The 17544-nt window shown below is 42.4% G+C and overlaps 1 protein-coding gene across 5 annotated transcripts in view; it reads left to right on the top strand.

Moving 5' to 3' along the window:
• The window catches only part of TMCO3 (transmembrane and coiled-coil domains 3), a 63777-nt gene that overhangs the window by 7449 nt on the left and 38784 nt on the right, over positions 1-17544 (top strand). For 4 of the 5 annotated variants that reach the window (XM_065580992.1, XM_065580991.1, XM_005309891.5 and 1 more), the window contains exons 2-3: positions 2007-2530; positions 17060-17239. In XM_065580992.1, the coding sequence (XP_065437064.1) occupies positions 2084-2530; positions 17060-17239 (627 nt within the window). In that variant the 5' untranslated portion in view covers positions 2007-2083. The remainder of the gene's footprint in view (positions 1-2006; positions 2531-17059; positions 17240-17544) is intronic. The other variant, XM_065580993.1, reaches the window with a different exon arrangement.

Here is a 17544-nt window from a genome sequence, read left to right as displayed (position 1 = left end):
GAAGCTTGCTGTGATTTAACAGCTTAAGCTTAGGTAGAACTGTGCATGTGTAAAGACATTGCAGAGTAATTATGTTTAGTATTATGCTTGTGTAAGGAAAATGCAGTGTAATAGTTTTGGGGAAAAAATGTAGCTACAAAGCTAGAAAAAATTGGTTTGCACTAACACAAAACCTATACTGACAGGACAAGAGAGTTAACATAAAAATAAACTAATACATAGATATACCCTCCTTGCCTTCCTTCCCTCAAAATATAAAGAAGTTAGTCTAAACAATGGAAAGCTGAAATTATATATTCTCCGGTGTTGGGGGTGACTGTGTGGTGAAACTATCCTAATGAGCTTCCCACTTGTAAGTAAATAAGAATTTCTTACTAAGTGTTTTGCCTAACAAACATTTTTTAAACCAGTCTGTTGAGTAGTAAATCTCTCGGTCAAATGTATACAGGGCCGGCTCCAGGCACCAGCCCACCAAGCTTGTGCTTGGGGCGGCACCTGGAGGGGGGCAGTGCGGTGCTCCAGCTCCGGCCGCCGGGGAGAGCAGGGCCACGGCCGGGGCTCGCCGCCCTCCCCCCCGGCACTCTGGCCGCCGGTGGGAGAGTGGAGCCCCGGCCGGGGCTCGCTGCCCTCCTCCCGGGGCTCCGGCCGCCCTCCCCTGCCATGCTGGGGGGGGCGGCCGGTGGCTTTTTTGCCTGGGGCGGCAAAAAAGCCAGAGCCGGCCCTGAATGTATACATTGGCTTATATCTCAAACCCCCATCTTTCTTCAAGAGGCCAGTTGCAGCAAAGGTCCCTGTGGCATGATCTAAAAGTTGACAAATCTAAGCTATTTTAGAACAGGGATAGGAGTGAATTCCAGCAGCTTAGGGCCCTTATGAAGAGCACTGTGCCAGCCCTTCCTCCTCTCTCTTATATCTAGTGACCTAACATCATCAACTCTGCTCATTGTAACTGGCAGTATATCATGAGTAGAGAGCTAGTGTCTCAGTTGGACTGATCAACTTATTTGTGCTTGTAATCTTTCTTGACTACGGTTATTGCTCCAAAGTTCAAAATTGCAGCTAAATATTAAGGCAAATATTTACCTGTTCTACTGAAAATTTGCTCAAATTTAAATTAAATTCTGCAATTCTAGAATGGCAAATACATAATTTTATTTATTTTTTAAGGAAATCCAAGTCCTTTATTGCGTACCATGTTTGCACATAATTTCTGAACTAATGGAGACTATGCACATCCTTTGTCCATTATTTGAAATCCTACCATAGTTAGTCAAAATTATGTGTCTTTAACACTATCTTTTTAAATATTTTGAATTATTTATTATCCGCACTAGGAGATTTTCCTCAGAAAACCACTGAAAAATGATGTTGAGAGATACTGGGATAGCTTAGGGAAATTAGTCCAAGTCCGATTCAAGCTGGAAATGACAAAAAATCAGGAAAATCTCATTGCTATCTGTCCTATGTGAAATGAGATTACAATATAAATCATGCTTGCAAAATTCTCTTTGAGGCAAAGAGTTTGTTTTTCTGTATCTTCTATAAAGCAGCTATTATACCTTGAGGTGCTATCCATAATTTGACAATGACATATATTTTTGTTTAAATGTAGGCTTGAAAAGCACAGATGGTTCATGGATATTGTAAACGGAGCAAACTTGCATACTAGTAACTAAATATAACCCTTATCTTAACAGCTTAACAAATAAGTTTAAAAAAACACGTGCACATATCATTCAAAAGAAGCATGAGTGACCAGTGTGGTACTGCTAAGCTTTACAGCTTGATGGATTTAAAACAAGTTATTATGTTTTGGAAAACAGGTAGTCCAGGAAAACAAAAAATGTTAGTCAAAACCACCAAATCTTTCTGGTTTAGTATCTATTGATCAAGGGAGAACACACACTTTTTATTAGACTTCATTTGAAACTTTTTTTTAAAATTGGATTTGATCCAGTGGCCCAATACTGAACCATGTTTGACAGCTAATGTGTATTATCTTTCAGCACAACATGTGTATTCGAAATGCAAAGAGCATATTATAGAAGGCTTTGGACTGTTCCTGGTTGTATACAGTAATACAATGAAGGCAATTGAATTTAATTCCCTATGGATATTGATTTCACTACTTTGCTGCCAGTTATTGAACACTGCAGAGCACGAAGATGTAGTAAAGCATGCAATAAAGCTGCATCGTGGGAAAGGTGCTGCTGTCACACAGAGAAAACAATGGGTCTTAGAAAATTGCAGAAAGCTATCTGGGCTCCTTCGCCAAAAGAACGTAGTTCTCAACAAACTAAAAAATGCAATAAGATCAGTGGAGAAGGACTTGGGGCTGTCAGATGAAGAGAAACTTTTTCAGGTGCACACATTTGAAATTTTCCAAAAGGAGCTGAATGAAAGTGAAAACTCAGTCTTTCAAGCAATCCATGGACTCCAAAGAGCCCTTCAAGGTGATTACAAAGATGTTGTAAACATGAAAGAAAGTAGTAGACAGCGATTGGAGGCCTTGAGAGAAGCTGCAATAAAGGTAGTACTTTCCAATTTTACTAATGCATTACGGAGGGTAATATGGTGAAGGTTTCATAGGGATCTCTAATTATTAAAAAGAGGTTTAAATTATTTTGTTTTGTATGAAAAATATGGATCTACACCAAATTTCAACACTTATTCCTAGTGTAAAGATGGAATTTTGAGCAAAGCTAGTAGTAAATCTGTTCTCTTCAGGTAAGTTAGAAGTAATGTAGTAGTTACAGGGAGTTTCCTTATTGAACTTTAGAGAAGGTTAATAATTATATAAAAAACAATCTAATGAGAACCCCTTTAACTCCCAACTCCAGCATTACTTCAGAAGGCAAAGAAATATGAGAGGTGAGACTATTCATATACTTCAGCAGTAATAAAGCATTTTTGTCATAACTGCACTTCTTTGTGTCAAGACAAGCCAACTGAGATTGCCTTCTTTATAAAACAATCACTTTAAAGCACAGAAGCGTGATAGTGAAGCATGAGTGTTTCACTGACTATTGTGGCTCTACAGACTCACCTTGATCTGTTAGGGTTCACCAAAGGGTACGTCTATGCTTAGCCGCTGGCTAAGCAATCTATCTTCTGGGATCGATTTATCGTGAGTTTGGAGGGCCCATTTTCTTCTCTCCTATCTTGTAAACATCAGAACATTTCTGATTATATTTTCTACAATAATAGATGGAGAGGGGGCAAGGAAAACAACCCCATGAGCCAGGTCACAACTCCACTGTCACAAATTTGGGGCAGTTGAGAGTGGTAGGGTCAAACCTGAGCAGTGCTGCAACCCTTGAGGTGGCAATGCCCAGAGCAGAGAGTCAAGTCCAGCCAGCCACACAGCACAGGAGCTGCAGGAACCGCCACTGTGGGATGAGTGTTAGGCAGGACTCAATCCCCCCTGGGGAGCAGGATCCGACTGAAACCACTTCAGGGCAGGGCGGCAACCAGAGTGGGGCAGTCGTCCAGGGTGTGCGGTGGGGCCAGGGCTTGGGGAGGGAGCATCCCCTGTTTCGGTGTCTGGAGTGCCTCACTGCTAAGAGTGCCAAACTCAGGTCAGACTGTCAGAAATCAGGGCAGACACCCCAAATTGGTGGTATAGTCCTTCTGGATCATTATATTAGTTTTACCATGGAGCCACAGACCAGTCCCCTTTAGGCTCTCCCTGCCCTTACTTTACCATTCACACAGATTGGACTTTATGATGAAAGGTTATTAAAAACCAAAATTCACCACCCATTAGGTTTCCAGACTCAAAAGGCCAGTCACTTACCCCAGGTCAAAATATGCTCCAGATCTCACCAAAGGCAATGCTGTAGCCAATCCTTTAGTTTACTAAAGATTTATTAATTAGGAAAAAGCAAGGAGAGTTATAGCAAGTTTAAAGCAAATAAAATACATTACGAGTGAATTTAGGGTTTGTAGGTTCAAAATAAAAGCAGTGATGTAGCAATCTGCCAGTCTCATTGTCTCTTCACAAATTCTCTCAGGGTTTTTCCAAAGTGGTTTTGGGGAACTCTGTCTTGTATCTAGAAAGCTACCAGACACATCCAAAAAGATAAGAGATGGCAGGATCATTCCCAGCATCCAGTATTTATAGTTGAAAATAGCCTGCCAAGTGTTTTTAGCACAGCATGTGTCCCTAGATTTCCCTTTGAGCACACAACGCCCATGCTTTGAAGTCAATGTTCCTCCTTGCTGAGCAACTTTAGACACGTGAGTATAGATAAATGGGAACAATGTGATAGCCAAAACCATTTAGCTTTCATGCAGTTTTACACATCAAATGAAGCCACAACTAATCACGAACACACATTATTGTTCCAGGATTAATTAAGTATACTGACAGCAATCACAGGTAAAATTAGCATAAATGTAATTAATGGGGCATGTGCCATGTAAACACAGTGTGGCAATATCTTCCTTTGTTCTATTCTAACAAGTGGATACAATAACATTAGTATTTCTTCTGATCTAGGGTTATTCACTGTAGTGTATGCTTAATAGCAAATAAGCAACAGGATATTGCCAAAATTAACAGATCAGATTTTACAAGTGGGTGCTTCGCATGTTACAATGCCTCTTGACATTCCTCTGAGGTTCACAGACAGGTGAACTGCCTATTTCTTTTAATCTAAGCTGGTTTGCCTGCATCACAACCTCCAGCTTCTGACTCACCTTAGCAGGCCACCCAGCATGACTGGGTTGTAGGGGGAGGGCGCAACCAAAAAACCTGGGGGCAGGGTGGGCACATGAACCTGTGTACCCCCCCCCCCCCCACGTCACATCTAGTAGGGGATGCAAATACGCTTGCTTGCCCCGGGTGCTAAAATGCCTAGTTATGGCTCTGCCCCAGGGCCTCTATCCCCAGACTATTTAATGGATCGCGACAGGCCATGAATATTTATAAATGGGCCCTGAGCCCAAAAAGTTTGAGGACCACTGGCATAGATGATGCAAAAGACTGAGGTATCCAAGAAGGAGGTGCAAGGGGTGATGTGAACAGAGGGTAGGTGTAAGCTGAGACACTCATGGAGCAGTCTGTGCTCTAAACACAGGGAATGAGGGGTGCGGAAAGTTTGGCAGAGAGTACTTTGAACACCGTGTTCTCCAACTAAGCCCCACCGCATGCCTCCATGCCACTGCTTCATGGGAGTTCAGGAGATGGTCTCTGCAGCATCTAGCTTTCTGAAGCTGTGGCAATCCTTATGAAATTAACATGAGTTTTTTTTTTTGACAATTTCACTGCTGTACAAAACTTTAAGTGGGGAAAAATGCAGATTCACATCAACCAAACCATCTTGTGAATTGTTCTAGTTTAAAAAAGAAATGAATTGAGAAAATCAAAATGTTTCTTTGACATTTTAAAAATTAAACTTTATTTTTTGTTTCAAAATGACTTATTTAGAAATTGTCTCTGGTTTTATTACAAAAAAAAACCTAAAAACATAAAGCTCAGTTGAAATGACACCTTTCATCTGACTCTAAAAGATTTTTTTTTAAAGTTATTTGGAACTATCAGCAAACCACACATTGTTTTTTTTCCTACGGATCTAGTTCCAAATAGCAGCTGTGAAGCTAATAAGAATCTTACACATTTCACTCTCCTGCTGCTTTGTAAAGGTACTAGTAGCAAAAGAGGTACTGGAGAGATCTGTCTGCAGACTTGGGAATAAATCACTGCATTGGATTACATTTTAGTCACATTTTGAAGATTCTTTGGAACTATAAGATCTAGAAACTGTGAGGGGGGAGGGGGGGAAAAGAGAGAGAGAGAGCTTAGAACTTAGATTCTGCTGAAATGGAGGGTGTTCCCCTTGTGTGTGTCATGTCAGTCTTCTTACTCACCTGCGACAAGTAGATTATTTTAAACCTCCATTTTTTTATATTTGTAAAACATTAGCATGGTGATTTAACAATCTTATATAAAGCAGCATAATGAGAGATGACACTGGAAAATGGTGGTTGAAAAGAGAGGGAAGTAGATTTTAAGATTACTTGTTTGCACATTATTTGTTTTGTTCTAGTTTATTTGTATTAAGTATGTTAATTCCTTAGTTAATATTGATGTGTTCACAGGAAGCACCTTTTCACTTTCCCAGTGGGATGTTAGGTGCAAAAGCCAAAACTCTGGATGTCTGTGGCCTACTGTCTTCACCTCTTACTCCTTAATAGGCTGAGGCATATAGCTTCTAGCTCCTGAGTGTCATATCCGTTTCATATTGTTGTTTCTTGAAAAAGATGTTTGTTATTCACAAAGGGGAGCCAAAAACAAAGGATGGGGGAGGGTGCAATATTGGAGGCCTCTTATGTCTTCCATTCTTCCACCTTTTACTCCTCCTTACAGCAGAGAAGCTCTAGAGCAGTGGTCCCCAACCTTTTTGTGGCCAATAGCACATTCATGTTTTCAGAAGTGTGGCGCCTGCCACAAATTTTTCAAGGCTTATTTTGTATTTGTGCATTAAATAATACAAAAAACATTATATTTAATATTACATAACGTATGAATCCATAAGATAAAAGTAATTTTTAAATGTAAAATGTATTAATTAAATTATTCAGCAATTACTCTTTCACCTTACCATGTGAATTTGCTCTTTTATCTACCTATATGATATTTATTTTTTAAGAAGTCCTTAATTTTTCTTAAACTGTTTTCATCTTATTTAAAAAAAGTAAAATTATTTTTTGATTGGACAGTTTTTTGGAAAAATTTAGACTAGCTGTAGCAGAAAGTGAGGATAGTAATGTTTCAGTCCTATATATAAAACATTGTTGAACTGCTGGTCCAAATATAATTTATTATTCTTTCTTTAACATAGCCAGTTATGGTTAATTAAAAAATACTCTTTGTATTGTTACTTGTATCTGGATTTCAATAAACAAACAAATATGAAAAAAAGTTAAACACAAGTTAATCATACATACTCATCAGCACTTAATGGAAAATAGGTATCATTAATTCACATGGTTTTTCTAATAAAGTCAGTGTGATTTTTGGCACTGCATTTCTTCAGCCAATTTTTCGTAGTTGGGAGAGTAGGATGATATTCCCATTCGTAAGCAATCGTCAAGATGGGCATCTGTAAGCCGAGATCTGTATTTTGATTTTATGATGTTCATTGTTGAAAACAGAACTTTGCATAGATAAGTGGAACCAAAATAAGATTTTTATTTTGTATGCTACATTTTTTTTTTTAAGGCAGGAAACTTTTTTTCGGTCAACCAGATTGCAAAAGTTTTCATCTGTTGCGCAGGATTTTAGAACAATATCATTCTGAAGGTCCAAAATCTCCAGTTCCATATCTTCTTTTCTTACTTGAATGAGACTCGCAATTGATGTAGCCATTTCTGTTACTTCTATTTGGCAAGTAAAAAAGAGCCAACTACAGGCTCAACGATGGTGAACTACTGAAATCTCTTTTCAAATTGTTCCAGAAGTGTTTGAATGTGGATAACAAATGGTGATGGGTTAAAATCACGGTCACATACCATTTTCTTCATACTTGGGAAATGTACGAGAGACGTTGTCTTCATATGTGACATCCACAAGATCAGTTTTGCTTTGAATGATTTTACAGAATCTATCATTTGAGCCACATGTTTGTCGTTTCCCTGGAGCTCAAGATTTAAAATGTTCAATTTGTCAGTGATGTCGGCAAGAAAAGCCAAATCCATTAAGCAGCTGGAGTCTTCTAGTTGCTCGAAGTTCTGATTTGTGGACTTTGGAAATTCTTTGATCTCTTCAACTAGGCTTAAAAAACGTGTAAGAACTTTACCTTTGCTCAGCCATCATACTTCTGTGTGCAAGATAAGATCAGATTGTTTATCATCAACATCTTCCAACAGGGCCTTAAAAAGTCGGTGTTGCAAAGGTTTTGCTTGAATAGAGTTAATTATTTTAATAACGACATTCATGACGTGTTGAAAAGAGAACTGACGCACAAAGCTTCTTGGTGGATAATGTAATAAGACATAAAGTTCGGAAAGGATTAATTCTTCTTGCAGAGTGCAATGAATCCATTGGCACTGCCCGTCATTGCTGGTGCCCCATCCGTGGTGATCGCAGACAGCTTGTGTAGTGGCATACTAATTGATGTGTGTGATTTGAATAAATTATAGATGTCCTCATCCTTTGTTCACCCCTTCATAGGCAATACTTTTAGTAACTCTTCTTTTACGGTGAAGTCACTAAATACCATCCTCACCATAACTGCCAACTGCACTGTATCCGATATATCTGTCAACTCATTGAACTGCAGTGAAAACCAGTCACACATTTCCAAGTCATCCTTTAGCTGAGTTTGCATGTCACTTGAAATTGCATGTATCCTCCTCGTAACTGTGTTGTTTGATAACTACAAGTCTTGTGTTGCTGACAAAATATCACGCTTGTTAAGAAATCCTTGAAACAGGCAATCAGCACCAGTCAAAAATGCTTCCTTCAACAATTCACCATCTTGAAAGGGTTTTTTCTTCTTTGCGAGCAGATGAGCAATTTTAAAGGAAGCAATAGTAGCACTTTTAGACTTTACCACTTGTCTAGTGAAAACAGATTGCTGGGCAAATAGGTTTGATTTGAGTTGATTGATTTTTCTTCTTTCTCAACTCAGATTTAAGTGGATGGCTAATGTCAAAAGAGCCGTGATTAGTTTGGAAATGGCGTTCGTTATGTTTTTTCGGCACTGCAACAGTACCACCACACAATAAGCAAACACATTTTTCCCTTTATTTTCAATAAAACAATAGGATTTTTCCCACTCTGCGTTGAAATACGTATGTTGTCTTTTATTTGAACCACTAATTTTTGGGGCAAAATGTTTAAAAAAAAAAAAAAAAAAAATCGCAAAGCACAAGAAAACAGCAGTATCAGTGCAGCAGAAGAATACTCGCATATAGGGCTGGCTCCAGGTACAGCAGAGCAAGCACCTGCCTGGGGCGGCATTCCGTCCATTCTTGGGGTGGCAGAGTTCGAGTGGGTTTTTGGTTTTTTTGCGCTTTGGCACTTTGGGCAGCGGCCGTCCTAGCCGCTGCTTTTTTTGCGGTTCTGGTCAGCGCAGAGAGAAGCCACGGCCCTGCGCCTGCCGGGGACAGAAAACACCGGTGCCTGCAGCCCCGGAGTTCTGTCCCCGGCAGGCACGGGGCCGCGGCTTCTCTCCCCTGCTGGGCACTACTTTTCACACCATGTCACTAGGCGGGCGCACATAAATGCCCTGGCGGGCACCATGGCACCCACAGGCACCGCGTTGGGGACCACTGCTCTAGAGGATGGAGAAGTGACCAAAAGTTCCATTTCTCTTTCAGTAACTTCAGATTTACCAGGCACCTACTAGCCAGATGCTGATACAAAAAACAAAGCTGCCAAGCATTGTCCAGCGACATATTCTGATAGTAACTCTACCACTCTCCCCTTTCCTAATAGCAGAGGGTGGGTTCTCAGCGGGGGATTGCCCTTAAATCTTGCTGGTTGGTCCCATTCTTGGTACCCACACACTCAAGGGCACTCACCTTTACCCAGTTCCTAAGGCACAAGGCATAACCTGGCTGATTTAGGCACCCCCACCCTTACCCAGTTCTTAGGGCTCTGGGCATATTCTTCTGTGGGTTTGCAGGATCTTTTTACCAGTGAAAGAGCCTTACATAGTAATATTCTTATCGTCTATTTATTAACAATTAAAAAGCAAAATACACATGCTAAGCATACAATGCTATGCTCACCAATCCTGATCATGCAGGCAGACTTTCCCTGTTGGCCAGGCAAGGTCGGTCTCATCTGGGTTCTGGCTGCTGCACGTCACAGTTGTGCAGAGGATTCTTAGCAGCTCTGATTTTAGGCGGTCTCTTGGGGGGTGAGTTCTTCTTCTTTGAGGTCTTTCCTCCTTTTCCTTTCTTTTTCCTTCCCAGCTGGTGGTCGTCTTCTTGGACCTCAGTTTATATAGTGAAACTTGAGTTCTGCTTAGTTATACCTTAACATAATTTTATTTGCCGGGTGTAGTGTATTAAATTGCTCCCCATAGGAATGTGCTACTTAAGGTGTACTACTTACAGCTGCCAGTCCTGATGCTCTCAGTGGCATGGTAAGGAGACTGGGAACAGGGGTGGTTGAATAGGCGTGGGAGTCGTGGGGGGCCTGTCGGGGTCAGGGGTGTGGATAGGGGTAGGGACAGTCAGGGACAGGGAGCAGGGGGGTTGGATGGGTGGAGGGTTCTGAGGAGGGCAGTCAGGGGGCGGGAGGTTCCGAGAGGGGGTGGTCAGGGGACAAGGAGTTGGGGGGGGGGGGGGGGAGGAGTCAGGGGTTATAAGGGGGGCAGTGAGGGGGCGGATAGGGGGCGGGCTGTTTGGAGAGGCACAGCCTTACACTACACACGGGTAGGGATTACATTTCTCCCCGTAGGAATGTGCTTCTTATGGTGTACTACTTACGGCTGCCAGTTCTGGTGCTCCGCAAGTAGCACATTCCTACAGGGAGAAATTTAATATACTACAGCGGTGGACAGAACCCCAGACTGGTGACGGGCTCTGGTCTGGGGTTCCGTCCGCCAGCTCCTGCCAGCCGGGGTCCCGGCTGCCGACCCTGCTCAGCCCAGGCCAGCAGCGGGCTGAGCGGGGGCGGCGGCTGGGACCCTGGCTGGCAGCAGTGTGCCAGTAAAAATCGGCTCGTGTGCTGCCTTTGGCACGCATGCAGCGGGTGGCCGACCCCTGGTTCAGTGTAGCTAATCCCTGTTTTCAGTTTATAGCCTTATTTACTTTACCACAGTTGATCTCTAACTTGTTTTTTCTCCAGTTTGCCCTGACCTAGGGGAGGAGCTGGCATGAATTGCTCCTCTTGTAAGGAAAAATTACCTGGATGCTAAAGGCATCCTATATTCATCTCACTGTCCAAGGAGAGTGTCTGTGCATCAGATTTAGAATTGCTGGGAGAGGTTTTTACCCTTCAAGCGGTGCTTTCTAGCAGAGATCTATAAAGGGTTGGGAAGCATGCAGTCTCCCAGGAAAAATAGGAAAGTGCAAATATTCTTGACCAGGGGACTACACAGAAGAGCTAAAGCTATTGACATTTGGCCTGGCCATATTTGCTATTAAATTCCCCCCCAACTCCACTTATTCTAGGAACATTGTCAGAGATCTTTCTGGCAAATGGTAAGTTTCATCATGCCAGTGAGACTGTGGGTTCTGGCAATTCTAAACCTGTTAATAAACAAATCTGCACACCAAGGCCAGGGTTTTCATCACAACGTGGAGTCTTTGACTGGAAAGAGTTTTAAAGGGATAATCTGAAATGACAGGGTTGCTCTGAACAGATTGTTGTCACTAAATGGGATGGACTTGTCTTCTGCATCAAGGGGAGAACAATGTTATCTATAGAAGAAAGAACCGCTCATGTCTCGTGCTACATGCAATACAATTTTTTTATGCTTGGTCTTGGTGTTAGGTCCATTAAGGTCCAGATAGTGGCTGTCATTAGTGTTTTGGATCCAAATAAAAGCAGAAGCCTGTCATCACATTCTATTTTCTAAATACTTATATGCTCTCGCTAAATTACTGCATCTCAGTCTCTTAAAAATGTTTGTTTCCCTGTACCACCTTCATTCTCTTCCCTATCCCAAAGAAACTCAACGTAATATTTTGTGCTCTGACCGAGAGGACGGATTAAAAATCAACAATTCTTTTGGAAAAAACCCAATTTTTTAAATTTAAACTGGATTTTTTTATTTTATTTAAATTATAACAAATTCAGATTTAATTTTAAACATTTATTTTTAAAAAGAAAACTTAATACAAAATATGTTAAGGCCTAAACTTAGTAACATTTCTTAAAACTTTTATTTAAAAATAAATATGCTGAATCCATGAGCCTTTATCAAAAACATTGAGTTAAAGGCTACTTTTCTATATGAAGAATCAGGAGAAAAACATCTAGCTTTTGAAGTCAAGCTTTATAAATCTGGCACAATAGGTCAGCCTATCATTTTGAATAGACTTAGGTGAGGAGGAACTTAAGCTTCAGTCATTTTCACTTACGCATATTTGAAATTTTTCTCAAGGCTGACTTGAAATATTAATTCACTGGCTATGGCTAATCCTACTGTTTTAATAAATCTTTTATTTGTAAATGTGCTGCATGTTGTGATAACTTTAAATGTTTTGGATAAATCTCTTATTTTGTTTAATAAAAATAAATTGGATATACTATTGTGTTTTTAATTAAATTCCAGTTACCATCCTAATGCACCTTGACACAAATCATGAGAAAAAGTTAATTGCTTAATAAGCAATATATCATTTACCATTTTCTAACCTACTAAAATGTACAGTTAATAAGAATATGAAAATATTAAGCAATAGAATTGCTTAAATAAAACATATATAGTTATAATGTACCCTCCTAGGTAACAGAAAGATGCACTAGATTTGGTAAAAAGACTCTAGTTGTAAATTAAGATGTTTTAATGGTTATATCAGTCAATGAGAATGCACCTTTCTTTATAAAATTACAAGTACAAATAGAAAAGTTGATTAAAATCAATTATTTAAATCAAGGCTTTCCAGTTGGTGATTTAAATGGCCTTGATTGAAATCACTCCACCCTGTTGACAGAGCATCCTTTAAATCTCTTGCTTCAGTAACTACTTCTCTATTAAGGGTTGCAATCTTAGGGCTTGGCTACACTTGCAAGTTAGAGCGCATTAAATCAGCCACGGGTGCCCTAACTCCTGAGGTGTCCACACTGGCAAGGCACTTGGAGTGTCTGGACTCTGCAGCTGGAGCGCTCCTGGTAATCCACCTCCACGAGAAGCATAAAGCTTGCTGCACCCTGACTGAAACGCCCGGGAGTCAGTGTGGAGGACATGTTGCATTACTGCGCTGTGATTGGCCTCCGGAAACGTCCCATAATCCCCTGAAGTCAAGTGGCCACTTTGGTCATTGTTTTGAACTCTGCTGCCGGCATGCAGATATCCCCTTTCAAAGCTCCATTTCTGACAGCTGGCATGCTTATCTGCTCCGGGACAAAGCAAACCATTACTGTGGAATGCTGCTGTGGCTGTGTGTGTGTGTGTGTGTGTGGGAGAGAGAGACGGGGGGCGGGAAGGGGGTGTCTGCTGTTGTCTGAACTTACAAAACAGCATGCTGACACACTCTCTGCCCCCCAAAACACACTGTCTCTCCCCCCACATACACACAACCCATTCCCTGTTGCACTCCATCCTTTCCCTCCCCCCGCCCCCCAATTTGAAAAGCACGCTTCAGCCACTTGCACACAGGGATAGCTACCACAATGCACTGCTCTTTGTGGCATTGCAAGAGCTGCTAATGTAGAGTTACCACATTTCAATCCTGTAAAAAGAGGACACTCCACGGTGCTCCTTCCCTGCCCCAACTCCGCCCCCAGGGTGACCAGAGCAAAAAAAAAAAAAAAACGGCAGCAGAGGGAGGCCCGGGAGATGCAGGGAGAGCGTGGGGCAGGAGTGAGTCAGTCTGGCCTGGCCCCGAGCGCAGGCAGGACTCGGGCGCGGTACCTGGAGGGAGAGATGGGGGGCGGCCCGCGGGGCCAGGCAGCGCCTGTTCCTTCTTTCTACCTGGGCAGCTGGACGCGGGAGTAGCTGCTGCAGCTGCCACTGCTGCGGGGGGAGGAAGCGGCCAAGCACGTGGCGCTCGGCGGCTGCAGCTCTGGCGCCTTGGCCCGGGCCCGCTGTGGGGACCCAGCAGCGCACACGCTGCGCCCAGCTCCTGGCCAGTAGCGTCTGGTGCAATCCCGCGGGCGGCCCCAGGGCGGAGGCATCGGCAGCCCCATTTGTTCCTCTGCGGGACCCGAGCGGGACTGGGGGGCTGGGGCCTGCTGCCCGCACTCCAGGGCCGCCTGCAGGATTGCACCAGCTGGGTCCCCGCAGCAGGCTCGGGCTCAGGGGGTTCACGCCCCGGGCGCCAGAGCCACAGTTGCCGAGCACCACATGCTTGGCCACTTCCCCCCCGCAGCAGTGGGAGCTGCAGCAGCGGCTGCTTCCGAGTCCGGCTGCCCAGGTGGGGAGAATGAACAGCCGCCGCCTGGCCCGGAAAGTTGGAGCCCAGGGAGGAGGCGGTCCCCTTACCATGCCTCCCTATTTTCCCAGACATGTCCTGCTTTTTGTAAATTCCTCTCGGATGGGGATTTGAGGACCAAAAAGCTGGACATGTCCGGGGAAAAAACAGACGTATGGTAACCCTAGCTAATGTGGCTGTGACAGTGTACCCCATAAGGCTTTATGGGGAGGGGGTGCTTATAAATGTATGGATGACATAGCTGGAATATGTTTTGTGCGGCCTGTGCCATGTAACATATCTCCGTAAAGGTTATGGTCTACTATATCTATTCATCCAATTTGTACATATATATCATTTTCTACTCGAGGTTAAGAATATGGGCTATATGCTTGCCTGATTTTTAAGTAAGCTTTGTGAGGCATTTGGTCAGCTTCTTTAGGAAGGAATGCGCCAGGTTAAGTACCTGATCAAGAAACACTTGGGGAACAATGCATCTTGGAATGCTGCAATCCACATGAGAAGTCTTCCTGGAGACATGCAAGATGCCATGTGGACAATGGCGTCGGCCTGCAAAGACTGAGTCATGCAGGGGCATGTGACTTGCCCAGGTGACTCCAAAACTCCATCTTGGAGCTGGACTTTGCAGAGGAGGGAGGAGGGGGGTCTCCACCCACAAGAGAGAGTCTATTTAAACCCAGGGGAGACCCCTCCATTTTGTCTTCAGCTGGCTAAAGAAGGAGCCTCTCCACCCCCCCCCAGGATACTTGAAGGAGACTGAAACAAAGGACAGTAACTACAGGGGGTGTGAGTGATTGCTGGACCCAGGCTAAAAGGAGCTTAGCCTGTAAAAGGGAGCACTCTGGAACTGGTGAGGAAATTATCTGTATTCAGTTTGATTAGGCATAGATCTGTGCATTTTATTTTATTTTGCTTGGTGACTTACTTTGTTCTGTCTGTTACTACTTTGAACCACTTAAATCTTACTGTCTGTATTTAATAAAATCACTTTTTATTCAGTAATTTACTCGGAGTATGTATTAATACCTGAGGGAGCAAACAACTGTGCATATCTCTCTATCAGTGTTATAGAGGGCGAACAATTTATGAGTTTGCCCTGCATAAGCTTTATGCAGGGTAAAACGGATTTATCTGGGTTTAGACCCCACTGGGAGTTGGGCATCTGAGTGCTAAAGACAAGCACTCTACTGTGAGCTGTTTTCAGGTAAACTTGCAGCTTTGGGACAAGTGATTCAGACCCTGGATCTGTGTCTGGAGCCAAACAGGAGTGTCTGGCTCAGCAAGACAGGGTGCTGGAGTCCTGAGCTGGCAGGGAAAACAGAAGCAGGGGTAGTCTTTGCACATAGGGTGGCAGCTCCCAAGGGGGTTTCTGTGATCCAACCCGTCACAGTGGCCACGCCACTGCGCTTGCAGCTGACGGTGTAAACACACAGCAGCGTTTCCCCTGCTGTGGTCTCCGAAGGCTGGTTTAACTCCCAGCGCTCTACATCTGCAAGTGTAGCCAAGCCCTTAGTAGTTATAACCTTGACCAGGAGCCTATTTATGCTGGTGCACTGTCAATAGATAATATTGCACCTTCCATTGTTCTGCTATCCTTTCTGCACCTGAAATTCCAGAGAAGGAGAAACTGCTAAAATTTGACAGTGAAGCCGTAACAGTTATATTTGTAATGTACTGAATCACAAGATGTCAGCACTTTGTTTTTCCTTGCATCTGAAGTGCAGGTACCAAAAGACTTCAGACTAAGGGTAGGTCTATACTTACCTCCGGGTCTGTCGGTAAGCAATCGATCTTCTGGGATCGATTTATCGCGCCTTGTCTAGACGCGATAAATTGATCCTGGATCGATCCCGGAAGTGCTCGCTGTTGACGCCGGTACTCCTGCTCCGCGAGAGGAGTACGCGGAGTCGATGGGGGAGCCTCCCTGCCGCGTCTGGACCGCTGTAAGTTCGAACTAAGGTACTTCGACTTCAGCTACGTTATTCACGTAGCTGAAGTTGCGTATCTTAGTTCGAAGTGGGGGGTTAGTGTGGACCAGACCTTAATACATAAGACATTGAACTGGAAAGGTGCACAAGAAATCCGGCATTTAATTGCCTTCTGACATCAGGGCACATAATACAGCAGTGTCTTTTTATACAGAGTGAGCAGGAACCTCAACCATTTATGCAAGACAGCTACTTGATTGTTGATCTCTGCTTTTTCCAAGTGCTATAAATTGGATCTCTGGTTGGTATCTGATACTTTATTTAGCAGAGGGATCTCTAGGTCACAGCCAAACCAAACACAGGCTTACCTTTTTGTTTCATCTTGTTCTCTATTTAAAATGCTTTTTCTCAGTGTAAATACTTTTTCTGATTAGCTAAGGGTTAGCAGATGCATCTTTGAAAAAGAAATGTTTTCTTACCTGCTAATTTCTGTTGTTTGAAAGCATGCTTATAAATCTCATCTTCCTTTTTCTGAGCTCACTTGACATGTTCATGTTTTTTCTGTTTATGGTTGCACAATTGTGGTCTTTTATTAACAATTTCCTGATTTTATATAGAGGTTTATAAAACTTCGAGCATATTTTCCATTATATTTGTTTGCTTGGTAATAGCTAGTGAAGTCATACTTTTTACTTCACTATGCTCTAACTTCCTTGCTAAAGTATATTTTGTCAATTGTACTTGGCATTGGAATTAATATATCTTCTAGCGAGTTTCTTATGGTGTCCCCTCTGGTCCTCAGCTTTCCAACTGCTTTTAAATGTTGTAAAACAACAGAGGAACCCATCTGTAAGAACTGGTGGATGAGTCTGTTCAAGTAACAAATAAAAGGTAGAAAAACAACTGTGAAGTCTTAGTAGAATTATTTTCATAACATTTGCTATGAAGTTCTAATTCTTGTAAAATGTTTTGTTTCAAAAATAGTATAAATATATGTTAATAAGGTGAAATGTTGTCCTGTTCAAAGATCAAATAAAAACTCCATTGTTATTTGCTGTAAAATCCAACAGGAGGAAACCGAGTATGTTGAACTTTTAGCAGCAGAAAAACATCAGGTTGAAGCCCTTAAGAACATGCAGCATCAAAATAAAAGCCTGTCCATGCTAGATGAAATTCTTGAAGATGTTAGGAAAGCAGCCGATAGGCTGGAAGAGGAAATAGAAGAACATGCCTTTGATGACAACAAATCAGTAAGTGACATTGTAGAAATCATTCTGCTTTTTAATTCATATACTTTCATTTTTAGATCTAACAAAGCATTGCATTGATGCTACTTTTGTCAGATGTAATAAATAGTGGTGGTAATTTAGTGACAACTTTAAAATATTTGACCTTATTGCGTATCTTTCATGTCCCCTGATTCCCACAGAAGAAATTGCTTATTTAGAGCTATTTTGACTGCTTTCCAGGAAGCAGGTTCTCTCAGCCATCTCCCTTATCACTAATATTTTTTGTCTCTTAAATATGGTTGCCACTTTTAACTACACCTCTACCC

This window comes from Chrysemys picta, chromosome 1 (assembly GCF_011386835.1).
Source record: "Chrysemys picta bellii isolate R12L10 chromosome 1, ASM1138683v2, whole genome shotgun sequence".
In the NCBI taxonomy this organism is placed as follows: Eukaryota; Metazoa; Chordata; order Testudines; family Emydidae; genus Chrysemys; species Chrysemys picta.
The sequence above is the reverse complement of the archived record's forward strand: the minus strand, read 5'-3'. Positions and strand labels throughout refer to the sequence as shown.